Consider the following 19,749-nt stretch of genomic DNA (forward strand, 5'->3'; position numbering starts at 1 on the left):
GCTGAGGATAGTTCCAGCTCAGCTCAACTCAACTCAACTCAACTCAACTCAACTCAACTCAACTCAACTCAACTCCAGCTTTATTGTCATTCTTTCACACACACAGTATACAAAAGAATGGATTGTTGTTACTAAGGACCAAGGTGCCTAGACTGTAAAGAGTAAGAATAAAAAGTAGACATAAATAAAGAGTAAACATTGAATAAAGCAGATAAATAAATATGCGATAAATATGGGGTTTAAATGTAAGTAATGTAAGAACAGAGTAAAGTAGTGTGCAGAGTAAAGTGCGAGTGTCAGAGGTGACTGTGTCCATCTCAACAGTCTGAAGATCCATGAAGTTGCTGAGCGACTCAAGAACTTTTAGGATGGTTTTGTACTGTATTTAATATCAAAAATCTACTCCAATAGCTCAGGACCACAGGTTGCATCAACAGTTTTGCATTTAAGCGCTGATCACCGAACACCTCAACAATACAACTGTAATAAATGGACATTCAGTCCCACCCGGACATAGATATGCTCTTTTGCACAACATTTGTTTACATTTTTGCTACTGTTCACTTTGTCTCTTTACAACAGGTTTACTGGCAGAGCTATTTTATGTTTTGTGTACTGTCTTGCACTGTCCTGTATTGTCTTGCACTGTCTTGTGTTGTCTTGCACTGTCCTGTGTTGTCTTGCACTGTCTTGTGTTGTCTTTGTGGGTTGTTTTATTTCACTGTGTACTGCGTCAGCTATATATGGTTGAAATGACAATAAAAAGCTTCTTGACTTGACTTGGATGAGTTCCCTTTTGAGTCTGGTTCCTTGCAAGGTTTTTTCCTCATACCATCTTATGGAGTTTTTTCTTGCCACAGGAATTCTAGGGATAAATGTACAATTATAAGAAATACACTTATAGGCACTTAATTTGGACACTCTTTTATACAACTTTATAGACCCTTTATCTCTGTGAAGCTGCTTTGAGACAATGTCCATTGTTAGAAGCGCTACAGAAATAAAATTTAATTGTATTGAATTGAATTAAATGTGCCATAAACTAGCATGGATGGATAGAGTTTTGGCAAAACTTTATTTTGTGAAATATATCAGAATCTTGCATCATAATCAGAGATTGTATTCAATCTAAATTCTGTTCTTTTTCCCCACGCTGAACTTTTTTTTTTTTTTTTTTTAAACGCATCAATAATTTGAATACACCAATGATGACATCTAGTGGACAGATTAGGTCACGAGTCACTAATCAGTATAAATCCAGAAATAAGTGTAAATCATTCCAGAAAATGCAGGAATAAAAAAAAAAACCATGTCTTACACCTTACAAACACAAAGAGATTTTTATGATCTATCTCATGAAAGTAAGCTGAAAGATGTAAAAAAAAAAAAAAACCCTAAAAAAATAATCCCACTGTTTTTCCACAATAAACCCAATTAGGATTTAAGAATATAAATTCTAACTACAGAGATTATTGGTTAAAAAACAAGAAGCGCTTCATTGATATTTTTCATTGTTGTTTTGGCAAATTTCAGCTTATCCTTCCAGATATTTTAAGAGATATTTAGAGAGATATTTTTGTCATAACATTTAACTGCAATTAGAAAGAATTAAAACAACTGATAATGACTCAAATAGAGACATGAGGGTTTGTTTTTTCTTCAAATTATTTATTAACTTTTTTATGTCACTACTAAAATACTTAATAGAAAGTTACATTAGATAGAATCTGTTTGTAACCTCATAAATCACATGTTAATAAAACATTATTAAGCACTAGAGCAGAAGCATCTTGTGACCATGGTTTTATTGTGGAACAGGACACTTGGCCTTAAAGACATGCAATCACTGCAATAAGGTAATTTTTTTATAAAAACCCACACACCTTCAATTCATTTGTAGTTTATTACAGTGTTGCTTGAAATGTGTTAATGTTGAAAATCTACTGCAAGTACGCTCTGATACAAGACCACAGTCTTGAATATGTTGTTGTTGACCGTCAGGCAACAATTCTACTTTTAAATCTATGAATTCTACACATCTGAATTAATAGTTTTTGCATCATTACTCCATCAGTAGTTTAGCTGTTTTGTAAATTCAGTGTATGATTTGCAAATTATTATTTTTTTTTTTTCACAATATTCACAGAAAACTTTGGGTAGATGCACTGCTTTTGTTCCAGGACTGTTCTATCTTGAGTGGTGCCCCAAGTCACCTTTGAAGGTAGTTTTAGGTTGTGCTTATCACTTATAATAATAATATCCATCCGGGGTGATGAAGCCACAAGTGGACAGAAAAGTCTTAAGCCCATCCCTCAGAGAACTTTCAGTGGTGGTCTGGGATGCATGTGACATACATTTGTAGAATGAACAGCCATGTGTCCTGATATTTCCTGCAAAATGTATAAAAATCAATGGTCATAATATTTAACTTCAATTAAAATGTACTTTTAATGGACCAATTGCAGCCTTTTGCTCTGAGGATTATTAATCAATTTTTGCAAGGTACATACAAAGAAAACGGTCTATACATTGTTTAGCTTTGATGTGACATCAGACTGTGTCAGATTTGACAACCTTTTTACAGACAAAATGTGAATGACCAAAAAAATTGAGAATGGCTATCCATCTCACCTGTCCTTTTGTGTTCAGATCACTGAAGACAGATATTAACATCCAGTCTGTAAAACGTTTTACAAGTGGCACCTGATCCCTATTCATCGGATACAGCAATCTGCTTGTGGGATGGATGTTAAAACCAGAATGTGAATCTTTGTTGACTTAGCATGTTTGGTGGCTAATAGTGGTCTAAGTCCCTTTGTGAAGCATGTGCAAGCAATCCAACAACTGCCACCCTGAGTTTGTGTCCTAATCCATCTTCACTTTTTTTTCTTAACCGGGTCTATTTGATGTGATTTTGAAAGCACCACTAAAACTGAGTTTAGGACAGAACAGATTACTAGTAATCTTGCTATATTAAACAAATGAAAGCATTTCTTCTAATTGGTTTCATTTCAATTGTTTTTATAAACCCAAAGAGCCTAATTTTTCATTTTCTTTGGTAAAAGTTGAACTTTTTTCCCAGGACATGTCCTTACATGACTTTGGTAACTACGAAAAGAAAGGAGTTGACCAAAATGATTCTGACGCTGTTGGTGACAAGAAAATCACCTCTAGATCTGGTTCAGGAGAGTTTGTTGACAGTGAAGTGGAGGGGAACTGATGTGCATTCACAGTGTAATGTGCCTTCACACATCTGTGCCTATGTTCCTCTTTTCAGAGTCGCTGTTTGAAATACCATCGTTTTTGTCTGCTGAGTTGTACCCAGTTTAAAACCAGTGCAGATTTCAAGACCATTTTATCTACTGCCATTCATCCTACATTGTTGTCTTGTTGCTATTTGAATGTATAATTTGACATTTCAGCTGCAATAAATAACCTAATGTGGAGAACTGCATTTCTGAAAAGTCAAGTCAAGAAGCTTTTATTGTCATTTCAACCATATATAGCTGACGCAGTACACAGTGAAATGAAACAACGTTCCTCCTGAGCGATGGTACTATATAAAACAACAATCTCAGAAAACACAGGGCTAAGGACTAGCGTCCTCGCCACATAAAGTGCATCGTGTGCAACCTGTTGCAAGCAGTGTAAACACAACACAAATCAGTGCAAGACAATACAGGACAGTACAAGACAACAACAAGACAATGTAAGACAAATACACAAAACATGTTGTATATTGCACACTGCGATGTGTAAAAGAGTAAGGTGAACATTGTAATTAACAAAAAATTTTAAAAAAATGTTGTGCAAAAGAACAATAACAGCAGTCCAAATAAAGATGTGCAAAACCAGCATGTAAACAGTAGTAATTAAGTTATTTAAAATGAGTGGTGCTGAAGACATGGATGTGTGAAGTGAGTACAATTGTGTGTTTGAGTCCGGGTTGTAAAGATCAGTCACACAGTTGTGTGTGTGTGTGTGTGTGTGTGTGTGTGTGTGTGTGTGTGTGTGTGCGTGAGTTTCAGTTCAGTTCTGAACAGCCTGGCTTGATTATAAGTACTTATTACTTGTGTTTTGGTCATTATGTTCTGCCCAGTAATATTTGTGTTTACTGTGCTTGTGTCACTGTAGTTTGTAAAAAGTCACCTAGCATCTGTACAATTTCACAACTAATACACTACATGCCTTTTAAATGATTTTCGTCATTTAATTAATTATTCAATTTTAACAGATCTGCTTCTTTTCAGAGCAAGTATTTCACAGGAGTAAAGTTGCTTATGTTAGCACTTTCTGTTTAGGTTGCCTTAGCTAACCATTTAATATTGCCCAATCTCCTTCAACAAATCTGCCTTACTCACTAACCTGAAGAGTTCAAATCACTTAAGAAAAGAGGTTTCAAGCACTGTTGTCTGATACACAGGACACTGATAAAATATCGTTTTCGTATACATTAGAAAAATGTAGCTAACATTCATATGTGTACAGATAAGTTGACCAAATCAAGTTGACCTAAAACACCATAATTACAAAAATGAATTACTAAATGTGGTGGCCAAGAGACACCATAGGAAGCATCATTCGCAAATTCAAGGCAAAGGGCACTGTTGAAACGCTACCTGGTCGTGGCAGAAAGATGATGCTGACTTCGACTGCTGTGCGCTACCTGAAGCGTAGAGTGGAGAAAAGTCCCCGTGTGACTGCTGAGGAACTGAGAAAAGATTTGTCAGATGTGGGTACTGAAGTTTCTGTTTAGACAATACGGCGCACCCTGCGTAATGAAGGCCTCCATGCCAGAACTCCCAGGCGCACCCCCTTGCTGTCCCCAAAGTATAAGAAGAGTCAACTGCAGTATGCCAAAAGTCATGTGGACAAACCACAGAAGTTTTGGGATAGTGTTCTGTGGACTGATGAAACAAAATTAGAACTGTTTGGGCCCATGGATCAACGCTATGTTTGGAGGAGGAAGAACAAGGCCTATGAAGAAAAGAACACCTTGCCTACTGTGAAGCATGGCGGGGGGTCAATCATGCTTTGGGGCTGTTTTGCTTCTGCAGGTACTGGGAAGCTTCAGCGTGTGCAAGGTACCATGAATTCTCTTCAGTACCAGGAGATATTGGATGACAATGTGATGCAGTCCGTCACAAACCTGAGGCTTGGAAGACGTTGGACCTTTCAACAGGACAATGATCCCAAGCATACCTCCAAGTCCACTAGAGCATGGTTGCAGATTAAAGGCTGGAACATTTTGAAGTGGCCATCGCAGTCACCAGACTTAAATCCGATTGAGAACCTCTGGTGGGACTTAAAGAAAGCAGTTGCAGTGCGCAAGCCTAAGAATGTGAATGAACTGGAGGCTTTTGCCCATGATGAATGGGCGAAGATACCCGTAGATCGCTGCAAGACACTTGTGTCAAGCTATGCTTCACGTTTAAAAGCTGTTATAACTGTAAAAGGATGTTGTACTAAGTACTAAGATTGAATGTCACTTGGGGGTTGAATAAAACTGATAATGATGTGAGCTCAGAAAAGACATTTGTGGTTATTTCATTATAAATGTTATGTTATATTTGTCTGACCTACACGTGCCTCTTTGATTTAATTGTAAGCAGGGTGACTGAATGATCATAATCAATGTCAAACCGACCAAAACAATCAATTTCAGTGGGGTTGAATAATTTTGAACACAACTGTATGTATAGGTACAGATGCTTCATCTCAATACTAACATTACTGGCTGATAAAACTCTGCCACGTTATACTAAAATAAATAAATAAATAAAACACTGTGCTCAGTTCTAAGCTATTTATGCTTAATAATACATTGGAGTCTTTTCAATAAGATTTTTATCTAAGTAGCAGTAGGGCAGAGTGTTGTGTTCTAGTGTACAAAGAGTGTTGGCACTTGATATACTGTTTATGTGAAAGAAAGTGTGATGATAACACATAAGGATTTATGCCAATGATTATATGCTACCAAACAGTGTCACATTATGTTTACAGCAGGATCTGATGACTTTCTGTAATTCAAGCCAACAGTCTCTAGATAAGATTTTTTAATTTTTTGGAAATAGATGACAGAAGTAGCCCAGTGTCATTAAATAAATATATATAGTCATAACTGTTATATAGTAAAACACACAGAAAATGAGCAAATGACACAGAGAGAGCAATACGTTCAGGATTCTACATTTTTTTACAATTCAAGTTTGGAGAGTAATGAAAGGGTTTAGCAAATACCAATATGCTTAGTGGCAGGTAACCTTAACTAGTCATCAGAGTATAAGTAAACAGTTCTAGGTAGTGCGAATGTTACCCGAACAGATGTCCACCTTTAGATCAATTTTGATTATATTTTGTCCTAGCTCTATGTCATGTAAAGCTGCTTCTTAATAGGCTGGATCTTTTGTTAATCTTTTCAGGTTTTAGTTCAGAATATGGTAGACAGCATGCTTAGATGTATTAATTCCTTTACATCTTCTCACTTCAAGAGGCTCAGATGTATATAAATAAATCAAATAAATGAATTTGAGCTGCTGAAATGTATAGATGCCGTACAGAAGGAAGTGAAATTGTGTGCATTTTCAATCGCTGTAATCCAAACCCTAGTTTCTATCAAGAAATCCTGAAACTGTGCAGTCATACTTACAACATGACTAAACATTGTGACGATCTTGTTTGTGAACAATGACAAAGGGACTTTTCATTCTGATGGGAATGACATGTTCATTGACATTAAAACTTGTTTTTGAGAGAAGAACTAAGGATTGTGATTTGAGAAATGCTGCAAAGCAACTAAGAAAAACTGTAATAATATGCTAGGTAAATGTAAATACACTATGTGGACAATTTGTGGATATCTGACCATAAGATTTGTGTGTGCTTTTTGAGCATGCAACTCCACATTTAGTCCCCATTTGATGTTATAATAACCTCCATTCTTCTGAGAAGAAGTTTCCTTTAGATTTTGAAGTGTACTTGTAGATGTTCCACTAGATTTAGAGAAGGGTGCTTTAGTGTGCTTTCTACAATGGCATTAATAAAGTTAGGTACTGATAGGATAAAGAGGCGTCAGGTCCAGTCAGCGTTTCAATTCTTTCCGAAGCTGTTCATTAGGATTGAGGCCAGAACTCGGTCACTCAAGATCTTCCACTCATGTAAACCTTATCTTCATGGAGCTGGCTTTTTGCACAAGGGTACTGTCATGCTGGTACAGGTTTGGGCCTCCTAGCTCAAGTGGACTGAAGATTTAATTCTCCCACATCCAAATACATTCTACAACTTTGTGGTAACAGTTTGGGGAAGAATCACAAATTTCTGGTCACTTTTTTTTCTATATAGTGTAGAAGTCATAAAAAGAATATTGTTTATGACTGCAGGAGTATTTTCAGATTATATTATTCAAATTGTAATGGAACAAAAACAGGCATGTGCTTTGTGAGATGTTGCACCTCAACGTCATTCTTTAACATTGTGTATTCTTGTAGCACATTTGCTAAAAGGTCACTAATATAAGACAACTTTAACAAAAATATGGGCCAACCTATCCTTGTTTTATCCAGTAATCAGTAATGTTAAACCATTATTATTCTATGATCGTAGATGTTGTTACAATAATGTAATAATTAAATTTATACAAGCAGATTTCAAAGCAGCAATACAATTAGAATTTTCAGATTGATATCTGGGATTGTCCATAATTTTCTACAGTAACAGTGGTAACCTCTAACCTGTTTCAAAGTTAGAAGACGCTTTGTATAAACAATGTCAATAGTGTGTGGATGTATATTACGTCCTGATTATATAATTTAGTAAAAACATTTTGATCTATTCAGCCTGCATTACTTAGAAGCATACTTTTATGATCAATCAGTGTAGAAAAATCTTCCATGATAATGTTTTTCCATATCTTCCAGTTCCATCTGAAGTATTTTATTATTTATATTATAGTTCAATTTGGTGTATATGAAATTGGACAATATTTAAGTGCACCCTGTTTAATTTAATCCTAACTGAACTATAAACTAATTCTATATACTTAAACTATAGTTAATTGTTATACTAAAGAAAATAAGTTTGTAGATTTAATGTTGCAATTGGTTTTGCTGTTTCACATTTACACAATATTTTCCAAAACAAGTGAAATGACCTTGTGAACTTAAAAGTTACATTATTTTCTTAAAAAAAAACATTTCTGTGCAGTTAAAGCAACCTGGCACATGAGTTTACAAACTAACTAACCTTCTTATAATATGCAGTGACTTGACTTCATATGATGGATCTTTTGGACATTTTTATTAGACATTATATACATTCTAAGTTTTATGAGTTTAATTCAAAATGCTGTATTGAATTCATATGTTTTGTAGGAAAGCACTGTGAGCACATTAGCATTTTCTATTTACATTGTCCATAGTAACAAAATAATTAAAATTGATTTTTCAGTTAATTTGTAAGTTAATTGAACAAGTTTGTAAATAATATGCAGATTTATACAATTATATACAACAGGCAATATATATAAAAAAAATTAAAAACACAGATGTTCAGATGTTAGGTAAAAAAAAAAAGCAGCTTTAACTTACCCTTATTGGTTTTTCGGATGAATTAAAAAAAAAGAAAAAAAAGAAAATTTCAATAAGGATTTATTTTAATGGAAACAACTGATACCTTGATCATTAATATCATGTACTTGTAGCATTGTATTAGTCATGCAGCACTGAAATTTGTATATGTGAGCTAAATTAGTCATTGAATAATGTAGTGTAGCACTTATTTAATTTTATATTTATTACATTCTGGTTCTGTACCTTTTTCTGTGTGGTACTAACAATAAAAAGGCTCTAATGAAACTCCAAGTGTTCAAAAACTTTTGACTGAAGTGTACACCTCTTATCTCTGAATATTGTTTGAAGCAAGATGTGTGTGAGCTTTCAAGTGTTTTTCAGGTGTTTGGGATGTGTGGCGCCCCCCACTGGAGAAGGTTTGTGAATGCTCTATTTCTCCTTTTTCTGGGATGCTCCTAAGTAGGAGCTCTTCCATAGCTGGCCGTGAGCTCAGGCTTTCTCTCTCCTTTGAGTTCCTCCACTTCATTCTGCGGTTCTGAAACCAGATTTTTACCTGAAACAGGACAATGTTTAAATATGAGTCGTAGTATTTTCAAAATTATTAAATAGACTAAATAAATATAATATACACTATATGGACAAAAGTTTGCACAAGTGATCTAAATACCTGATTTTACTAACATAAATGTCAATGAAACATGTTCCCAGAAGAGTGGAGGTAATATAAGAGCAAATTGGGACTAAATGTGGAATGTGATGCTCAAAAAGTACATTCTGTACTTATGGCCAGGTGTCTGCAAACTTTTGGCAATAAAGTGTACATACTTGGAATGCAAATCATTACAAATGTTGTAGTAGATTTGGGTTTTGGGGGGTTTTGAATACAACTAAACAAACATAAATATATTCTATGTGTTGAAAATTTGATATGAGACTTTTCTATTAAGCTGTGAATTATAAAAAGGATAATATTATTGATTTTTGCCATTTTTTTATAAGATGTTTTATACAAGCTTTCTTTTTTAAAGGGTTCATTTTACTCTTCAATAGTCTGAGAAAACTTTCAGGCTTTCAGCTTTTGTATGGCCTAATGGCCACAGTTGTATTGAGTTAATGTAGTGTTATAGACTGAATTCAAGAGGCTTTAGTTTAACAGTGGGGAAATCATTAGAGAATCATTGATGAAGCGTGTTTCTGTCAATAGAGAAATGCTGCGTAAACTTAATACAAGATTAATAAACAACATTTAAATTATTATCATTATTATTATTATACATAGTTTTAAAGTCATTGAACTATACCACGTAAACATCATTAAATCATAGCTTGTACATTTGATTATGGGACTCTAGAATGATGTATGTATATATTCCAATCATAACCATAAATTATAAATTATAAATTATAATATATTGACAATAGCAGCTACTGAAGCTGTATACCAGTTTTTTCATACTAATAAATGTGAATGAAAAAGGAAAAAACATCTGTACTAATTTAGAGTGAAGTGTCAGACACACACAAAGATATTAACGTATGTTAGTGGTGGGCGGTCAGGGCGAGCAAAGCCTTCCCTGCTGGCCTAAACACTATCGGAAGCACTGACCTACATTTACAACCTAAATTCTAATATTTGTTCAATGAAATTGTATTAATTTATTTCCAAAAGTTTATTCTCTTCATTTTATAGCATTTCTCTTGGCTGCACTGCTTCCAGTACGTGTATGTGGATGTTCGTTTTTTTGTTCAAATTTCAGCCTGTATGTAATGCCATGTCAATCTAATCTGCCCAGGGCCTGCAAAGTTAGTACTGCTGCCGTTTTTAAGAAATAGCTCTGTTTCTTTAACCAATCAGATTTCATATTCGCCTAGCAGATTTTCATATATTCAGCTAGCTGGCCCAGAATAGCGTCAGCATTTTTCACTCCTCTGATTGGTTGGTCAGAGGGAAACTTGATTTGGTTTAGGACATAATTAAAAATAAATTTTCAAGAAAAGCTAGACATCTTGAGGAGAGGTTGGCCAACCCCGCAGCTAGCTACCTTGTCTTAGCCCGGGAAAGGGTTTGTTCACCACTTCCAGACCAGTGAATACGAGTGATACCACTGGATTACAGCCTCTGAGGAGTGGCGCAAATTATGAGTCTGCATCTCTGTGGGTTGTATTTTATTTTAATGTTTAATATTTTTGTCATCTTATTAGACAAATATTGATTCTGAACTGCTCCAGGTGATTTAGGTGCACAGTTGCGTTTGTAGTGTAGAGGTTTGGAGTCTTAACTGGGTTTCTTGCTTTAGTAAAATAGTATTCATCCTCACTATGTGAAATTCCTCTTTCTCTGTAATGCCACGCGTTTTTATATTGCGTTTTTGCACAGTAATGATGGTTTCTATAAGTGCGACATGATAGGGGGGGTATTGAGAGGTGGATTAAGTTGGGTAAGTCCCCACTGAAGGCCCAGGTACCAAATGCATGGCCCACCACTGACATATGTAGATGTTTATCTGTGTAGGCAGTTAGTTTTACCTGTGTTTCCTTCAGACAGAGTTCTGTGGCCAGTCGGTTTCGATCTGTCTTGCTGATATATTTCTGTCTGCGGAACATTTTCTCAAGTTCTCTCCTCTGCTGCTCAGAGAACACAGCTCTCCTCAGGATCCCTCTGTGTTGTTTAGGGCATGGGCCTGAACTCCATACTGTGGGGCTTGTCCCTTCTGATAAAGAGAAAAAGAGAACTATAGAGTTGTTTCTGTGTACGTAAATACATGGCTCTGTCTTTTATGTGTTCTTTCAACAAGTCTTCAGAAATCATTTGTTTCAAATATAAAAAAATGATGTAAACATAAGAGTAAGGACAGAGGCTGCTAACTACTAATTAATTTTATAGATTTTTGTAACCCATGCACCATACCACCAAAAAATACACAGAAAGGTATAAAGAAGTGAAATTAGGGTTGATTTCTATTTAGCTCAGATTGTGCTAACAGTGTTAAGTGATTATGTCAATTGATTTTACTGTTGTGGGTATAGTAAGGGAAAGCAAGGGGGATTTATTATATAACGACAATTTTCAATTAAGAACGTGGAGGAGAAGAAACTAGAGAAACAAGAAGTGTATCATCTGAACACTCAGCATCTAATTAAAGTTTTGATTAAATTACACAAAAGAAAAGATGGCAGATTTTTGTTTCTTAGTATATGTGTTTCAATAAAAGAGAAATAAGAACTTTTCTGTTGACACACAGCATAAATTAGAAGAAGAAATGATGCATAGATATGAAAATATCATATTCTTATATTTGATTAAGAATATATGTGTTATCCATCATTGTATGGTATGTAGTAATACCCCTAACACACCCACTACACCCTTGGTTCTTCCCCAAACTGTTTCCATAATGTTTAAAGCACACATTTTCCTTTATTATCTTTGAAAGCTTTAGTATTAAGATTTCATTTCAACAAAGAGTCCCAAACATGTGGCAGCATGACACTGTCCCTGTGCACACAGTAAGGTCCATGAAGACATGGTTTGCTAAGGTTTGGGATGAACTGGAATGTTGACTGCACCCTAGACCACCTCGCCTGACATCAGTGCCTGACCTCAGTAATGCTCTTGAGGTTGAATGGGAACAAATCCCCACAGTCATGCTTCAAATTCTAATGCAAAGCCTTCTCAAGACGAGTGGAGGTTGTTATAAGAAGAAAGGGGGACTAAACAAAACAAAAATCAACACACACATATGGTTGGGGTTGGTCGGGTGTCTACAGACATGGCCAAATAAGTATATAACATTATTATTATTATTATGCATTTTAGTGTGTAAGATTTTTTGGAGCAACACATGTATAGTATAGTGAATGAGCTAGAAAGAGAAGGAGGCAAGAAGGGAAAGAAAGACGCATGACCAGTGAATAATAGAGAAATAAGAGGTCTAGAGGTCTGGAAGCAGCAATCCCACGCTTTTTTAACCACAGGTGCAGCTTGACAAAAAAGTCAAGCACCACAATTTCCCCCAATCTATTCAACAATACCTCCTTAATCTGTCCAACAAATCGCAGCGCTGACCACCTCCGTAGCAGAGGGTAAGACAGTTAGTCACGCTCCTGGTCTGTTATTCGGGATCAATGGTTTCCACTTAAACGCTCTATTAGTGGGTCAACTCACGAGCGGGCTGCTTATTCCCCCTCTCTCTTTTGTAGCCCCAAATCTCCTTTCGCGCCTTAACAAAAGAAATGCTCCTTGCCATTCCTCTGCAGTCCCTTCAGGGACCAGTTATCCCTCACTCTATACGTATCTTCCCCTACAGGTACACAGATTCTCTCTATGGGAAGATGAGCTCCAATAAGTCTATAAAAGTCATCCCAATTGATCGTATTATTCCTCCCCATAGAGGGAGTCTGGAATGGATAGAGAGCAGCATGTGAAAAGAGGAGGCGGATTTTCGAGCCTCTGCTTTTTATCAGATACAACAAAAAGGCTGCAGAAGTGTTCCCTCCTTCTTTCTACATAGGAATGTAGGTTTGCATTGTGTCACTAGAAGTTGCCCTTCTTAGTGAACTGACACCAGTTTTGTGGGGTCCTTTAGAATGGCTAAGCTTAAGATTTGGGAAGGGTTCACTGCTCCGGGATCAGTATAGAAAAGCAACTTAGAGTTCATTGCTGTGGTGAAAAATGGCAGCAGGGTCGCGTGTGTGCAGTCTGACTAAAAGAGCTAATTGGTCACGGGGCAAAGCAGCATTGTGTGTCTGGGGGGTGCTGTGGGAAAGTGTCAAGCCACTAAAAAGTTTTCAGAAGTTTTTTTTTCCCTCCAAGGTGGAAGGCATGGAAGATGGTGGGTAGGTGGATAATTTAGCTACATCACTTGTCAAGGTTTATAGGGCTTTCATATAATGCCTTCAGGTATCATCAGTGTTAAACAAAACTGTTATATATGTAAATAAAAAAAAATATATATATGTGTGTGTATATATGTGTGTATATATATATATATATATATATATATATATATATATATATATATATATATATATATATATAAATTTTGTATACCCCTGCAGGATGATTGTTTAGCTTCTGTCTTTCTATCTTTTTATTGCTTTACACTAAATAAATTAATAAATGCAAAAACTAAAATGCATCATTTAAATGCAATTCTATATCAATTTGTGAACCTTTTGCTGCAGCTACTTCAGGCATTAGCAGGATGGCACAGCAGAGCATTCAGGCTGCCTGGAGCTCACTGAAGAATGGGCTGGTCACTATGGTGCTCTTAATATCAATTGTAACCTACTCTGGCAGAAAAAAGGAGGTGTGGTTTTATTGTGCTCTCTCTCTCTCTCTCTCTCTCTCTCTCTCTCTCTCTCTCTCTCTTTCTCTCTGTGTGTGTGTGTGTGTGTGTGTGTGTGTGTGCGTGCGTGCGTGTGTGTGTGTGGTACATGGTAATAAAACCATTCCCCCATACTAAATAGACATGATTGATGAATAAGCTATAGCTATGCATTGCTGTGCATATTAGGGAAGAATTAGCTATTAGTTATAAAACCCATTTACTTTGTGTGTGTGTGTGTGTGTGTGTGTGTGTGTGTGTGTGTGTGTGTGTGTGTGTGTGTGTGTGTGAGAGGGGGAAAATATACTCACTGCAGAGGAGAGGAGGAGAACACGTAAGTGGACTGGAGCCACCATAACACGGATGAACGAGAGGAGAAGCACACAGCAGCACACTGCCCAAAACTGCTAAGAAAACAACAAACCTTTCACAAAACATACTGAAAAGTGGACTGCTCAAGACTCCATTTTGTATGTAAAGTTATAAAAGATATGGTTAGGAAGCAGTTCTTTAATTGTTTTTTATAAAATGCACACTTCTTCCTCTATCAAATTCCTATAAACTTTACTAGAGATCAGGTTTAAATAAATATATATTTGAAATTACCTCATTCTTTAGCTCTTAATTGCTCCTATTAACAAATACATGGGTCTCTGTCTGTCTCAGAGATATGGTTTAACTTTTATATCCATAATGTAATGAAATAAATAATAACAAATACATTTAAAATAAAATTTGTTTTAATTAAGCCAACAAAAAAATAGTTTGTTCATACTTTTATAGTTTACCACCTAGAGATTATGCTGGTGTATAAGATATATATATATATATTGTAATAAACAGAGATAGATAGATAGATAGATAGATAGATAGATAGATAGATAGATAGATAGATAGATAGATAGATAGATAGATAGATAGATAGATAGATAGATAGATAGATAGATAGATAGATAGATAGATAGATAGATAGGCAGGCCTCTTGTGTTGTCTTTGCACTGTTTGCACCAGGTTGCACACGATGCACTTTATGTGGCGAGGACACTTACTAGTTCTTAGTCCTGTGTTTTCTGTTTTCTGAGATTGTTGTTTTATATAGTACCAGGGATCAGGAGAAACGTTGTTTCATTTCTCTGTGTAAGGCGGCAGCTATATATGGTTAAAAGCTTCTTGACTTGACCATTAGAATTTCTAGGTGTTAAACTATTTGACAGTGATCTTCACTAAACTAATAACAAAGTGAAAATGTTTGTTTTAAATGTTAAATGTAGTTAATTTAGTTACAGTATTATTGTATAGTGTAATTATAGTGTATCATATAAAGATACAGGCTTCAAGATTAAGGATTACTTTATTTTAAAGTAGCCAGCAGGAATGGTTTTATAGATTCAAGTTTTATAGATTAAACTATGTTAATCATAGATTGATATAAAAGCAATAATAATTATACCTTAATTGTTCGAGGTTGCCAGAATTTATATATCATTTATTTATCTAAACAAATAATAATCTTCAGATGGAAGATATTTTTTATTAAAGAAAAACATTACAACATTATGGTACCTCTGTAGTAATAAAACAAATATTTATTAAGCTGTTTGTTGATGAAATAATGGTTTTATACCCAACAAATCACTAGCTATAAAGTATTTGTTCACACTGTTGGTCAAGTCACAAAGAGCATAACTGCTCTCAACCTTAGAGATATTTAACACTAGTAAGGAAAACAAATTGTTTCTAGAATTGTTTTTTGTAAAATATCACAATAGTATTTAGTAGCAGTAGTAATATTAGTAGTAGTAGGAGTAGTAGATATAGATTATGCTGCCATCACTGTATGCCATCCTACCTGAATGTGTCTTGAGTGTCCCTCTCTCCATTTCTTGAGGAGTGTTACTTGGCTGAGCGCGTGAAGGCACCCAGGAACGTTTAGGAGCCAGTCCCAGTGGCCCACACACCAGTGTAGAAAGGCATCTTTTCTGGCTGGCAGTAGGTATGACTTGGGCAGAGGGTGATTTGTTGTCAGAACGAAGCAAATTATCAATAAGAAAACTCTTCCCAGAATTGCCAAATCCAAGATGCCGTGATGGAGATTCAGCCATTGCTCTCTGATTCTCTCTTTATCATGAATTTACTCCTTCTGTCTCAGATCCAAAGCTCTTTGCAAAGTTTGTCCCAACTACTAGCATTTTCCTGAAAGACCAACAGGGTAAACTTCATTAAAAAGCAGAAAGAAAACAATAACTCCTTTCCCTCTTTCGCTTCTGGGTGTGCGTTGCTGAGTCCTGATTGGTTAAGCTCCTCTAGTGTGATTGTGAAAGGCGATAAGAGTGGAGCCTTTCTGGTGGACAGAAGGTGGGACCACTTCATTCATTATGTCAAAGTGGCCATTAAATGATAGACATTGGAGACAATAGACTCCTGACCAAAGTTTAACTTGCACACGAAACAGAGTCCTGGAGCAGTAAATAGTTGTGTCTTTTTCTGAGGCACTCACTCAAAAGCCCATCAAGAGTCAGCCTATAAAACTTATCCACCTCACAGTCCATCACTCCTTATTATAAACAGCTCTATTGCCTGACATTTTATAGCTGTGTCCAATACGGATTTATTTGCTATCATGTATTTTTTCAGTGTCAAAATGTCAGATTATTTTATTTAAAACTCTTCTTTTGAATTTCTATTGCAACTGCCTACTTTCCAGTTCTAGTCCAGTTCACCACATGCATTAATATCTGACAAGAAAGTGATTTTATAAGCATGTAAGCCGATTCCTTATTCTTTATATTTCCTGTAAGTCCCTACTTGCTACACATAGCTACAAGAAAGATAAGACAAGACAAGAAAAATATATTTTATGCATGAGATAAAATAAGTCTAGTTTAAAATAGATACTGACAAACATTGACCTTAAAGGCATAACTGATATGAAACGATACAAAGGTGTGTTGTATCTATGTGTCTGGGCCTGTTTCACATATTAAAATATACCAAATTTATTTACTTATTACATAAACATCCATTTCAGTGTCAGAATATTTAGATTATATATATCTATATATATATACAAATTGCTAAACATTATGGTGGCTTGTAGGGTCACTTGTTCCGACTACAGTGAAATGCAGTCAATATGAAACCATTCTTTAAATAAGAGTCCTTTTGAACAAGAACAGGGTCTCCAGCAGGGCAAAAGTGAGCAGAAACAGCGCAGCCTAAACAGAGGTCTAAACAGGCATGTCCCAGTGCAAGGGGTGCTGGGGGATTTCTGTGGGGTAAAACATCACCTCATGCTGGGCATGGTAATCAGCCTGGACAGCCAGGCCCTTTGTGCCTCGGCCGCAGAGCCAAAGGGCGCTTGTAATCAAATTTGCAGTTTTATCCCCCTCACTGGTGGAGGACCTGACGTCTGGTGATGAATATGTAATGTGTTTACGGTTAACTATGAGGAGATGCTCGACTGTGGTAGGCTTTTGGGTGAATACCAAGACAAGATTAAAGTTATGGCTGATATGAAGAGAGGAAATGAGCATCAAAAGAACACACACATCTTTATATTTTAGTTCTAGGCTTTTCACCTGAAAGGACTGTATACTGTAAATCAGCATTATGTAAAGTAAACATAAAAAGGTAAACAGTGTACTGAGAATTCAGCAAGCCGTATCCTGCATATAATTACAAGTGGACAAGAAAAAAGAAAACGGGGCAAATTTGCCAGTAATTAAAGTCAATTAAAAATCTATAGCAATACTGGGATTTACTAAATGTTTGTGTAATTGATTGTTCCATGTTCCATTTCAAGGTCCTTTGTAAAATAACCCCATAAAACCTGACACTCATAAAACCTTAAATTCTTACATTCAGTCTTACATTCTTTCCCTCATGCCAGACATCAAGTGTCTCTCAATCGCTTCCACAGTGCATGGCTTTGCCAAATGGGAACTCCAAATCTGTTGTCCTATTATGATCTCTGAGCTCTCAAACATCACTTCATGTGAATCCATTTGAAGTCCCTTCATCCATTTTTTTATCTTCCAAGACAAATGAAAGAAAATGAGAGGCCTCACAGAAGAGCCATAAAGAGCAAGCTCAGATCCAATGCTCAGTAGACCAGCTGTGAGAGGTCTCCTTCTGCTTTTCTCCCTCCCACCCCTTAAAAACAGAGCACACTCAATAGTCTTTTCCCCACTGGCACTTCATATTGTCAATAGTGGTCCAGACTCCATGAATTAGAGGGGACAATGCGGTAAAGCCTAGCACTGAGGCGGCTTTTTGTGGCACAGCACGGAAGTTTCTAATGTGCTTTCTCCCCATTGTGTCTATAGAGTCATAATGAGGTAGCAAAGGAGAATGAATTGCAGCAACCCTGTTCACATTTGCTAGCCACTCACACACACAGACCCACACACAAAGACTTCTGCAGTTTGGGAAACCCAGAGCGATGTTGCCACATTCCCAGTGTGCACAGTAAACAGAGCTAGAACCAAATAAGATGAACAAAATAATGTAAGGGTAGCGGGAAGTGGAAAATGTGGGACATTTAATTTTGTAATTATTATTTGATTAAAAGACGTAAGCGACACTGAAACCTAAGAACGAAAAAAGATTAGGTTACTGATTATTTACTTTTTTTAGTGGTCTGAACCCAATTTGTTAGCCATTTCACCAACAAATGACAATAATATTGTTTCCAAAAATGTAGCATTTAAATGTTTTGCATTTTTTAAATGGCCATGTTTATTTAAAGATTATATTTTGATATATAATTTTTAAAAGCAATGACAAATATTAATACAAATTAAATACACTTACAAATTTGAGATTTAGCAACTGTAGAATACTGAGCATTACATTTAATTTGAATACATTTAATTTAATTTAATTTGTTTGCATGCATATTTAATACAAAACACAAATACAATTTGTATAAGGGGCATGCCCACAATAATCTGACATCCCATTCCCGGTGTACTCTGGCCCCGAACCCATTGTTCCCAGAACAGATCCTGATCAGAAAAGTGGTTTCTAAAGACAAGTAAGTGAATGAAGAGGAACATGTTCGATTTCTTCTTTATGAAAATTATTATTATTTTTTTTTTTATGCTTCACTGTATGCTACATTCAGGTGTTATTCCTTCCCCTGGTACTCCTTGGTACATTCTTTAAAACCCTGAGCGCCCATAAAGAAACTTTAAACATAATTCTGGTAACTCTTAATATATCGCCCAGAGGCCAGATTAATAGTCGGCACTATTTTGTATTTTCAGCTTTTAAGATATTACTCTTCCACCAATGTTATATTTCTTCACAGCCAAAAACAGATGCTTTACATGCTAGAACTGAAAAGCATTATGAAGACATTTTCAGTCATGTGAAGGCTTTTGATTATTTTTTAAACCCAAAATATACAGGTGTGTTTTTTATAACACACAATAGAAATAAACCAAATTTTTTTAAATAATTAAATAAAAGCCAATACTGACATATTTTTTATACAATCTACAAAACGTAATATTTTTATTGCAAATAATTTCTTAAAACCCTACTTAAAACATTTAACAGAAATACTGTTGAAGTTAAGTGAACATAATCATGGATTCGTATTTATTTATTTTTTTTACAGGTTTTTTTACTGTTTGCTTCTATTCACAAACATATGAATCTTAATAGGTATTGGATAAATGATTTCATTAATAATATGATTGAACTATTTTTTTTTTAATAATTAATGTTAATGTGAAATGTTAATCTTATTGGATACTCATAGCCATTTCAGTTTTGCAATCCAAACTTTAGTAACTCAAAACCAAGCATTGTATATAAATAATATTAACGTGAACCTTAAAACTTGAAAT

At 35.6% G+C, this 19,749-nt stretch overlaps 1 protein-coding gene across 2 annotated transcripts; it reads right to left on the reverse strand.

Annotated features, from left to right (window-relative positions):
- Positions 1–8,316: 8,316 nt before the first annotated feature.
- Positions 8,317–16,085, reverse strand: dbx2 (developing brain homeobox 2). Of its 2 annotated transcripts, none has more exons than XM_046859946.1 (4): positions 15,744–16,085; positions 14,206–14,298; positions 11,094–11,278; positions 8,317–9,120 (listed from the first exon to the last, which is right to left on the reverse strand). In XM_046859946.1, exons 1-4 carry the CDS (start codon positions 15,994–15,996, stop codon positions 8,893–8,895), a joined length of 759 nt encoding a protein of 252 aa, XP_046715902.1. In that variant the 5' UTR covers positions 15,997–16,085; the 3' UTR covers positions 8,317–8,892. The 2 variants fall into 2 exon arrangements, with proteins under 2 accessions (XP_046715902.1, XP_046715901.1); XM_046859945.1 differs by having other exon boundaries at positions 14,206–14,301.
- Between the last annotated feature and the right edge of the window lie 3,664 nt (positions 16,086–19,749).

This window comes from Silurus meridionalis, chromosome 10 (assembly GCF_014805685.1).
Source record: "Silurus meridionalis isolate SWU-2019-XX chromosome 10, ASM1480568v1, whole genome shotgun sequence".
Taxonomy (NCBI): domain Eukaryota; kingdom Metazoa; phylum Chordata; class Actinopteri; order Siluriformes; family Siluridae; genus Silurus; species Silurus meridionalis.

Bases quoted from the DNA above. Each gene is read 5' to 3' on its own strand.
- dbx2 (XM_046859945.1), bottom strand. From the start codon at position 15,996: ATGGCTGAATCTCCATCACGGCATCTTGGATTTGGCAATTCTGGGAAG. The intron at 14,302-15,743 runs GTAGGATGGCAT...TTGTTTTCTTAG, and splicing joins GACACTCAAGACACATTCAG to CAGTTTTGGGCAGTGTGCTG. The intron at 9,121-11,093 runs GTAAAACTAACT...GTCCTGTTTCAG, and splicing joins TCTGTCTGAAGGAAACACAG to GTAAAAATCTGGTTTCAGAA.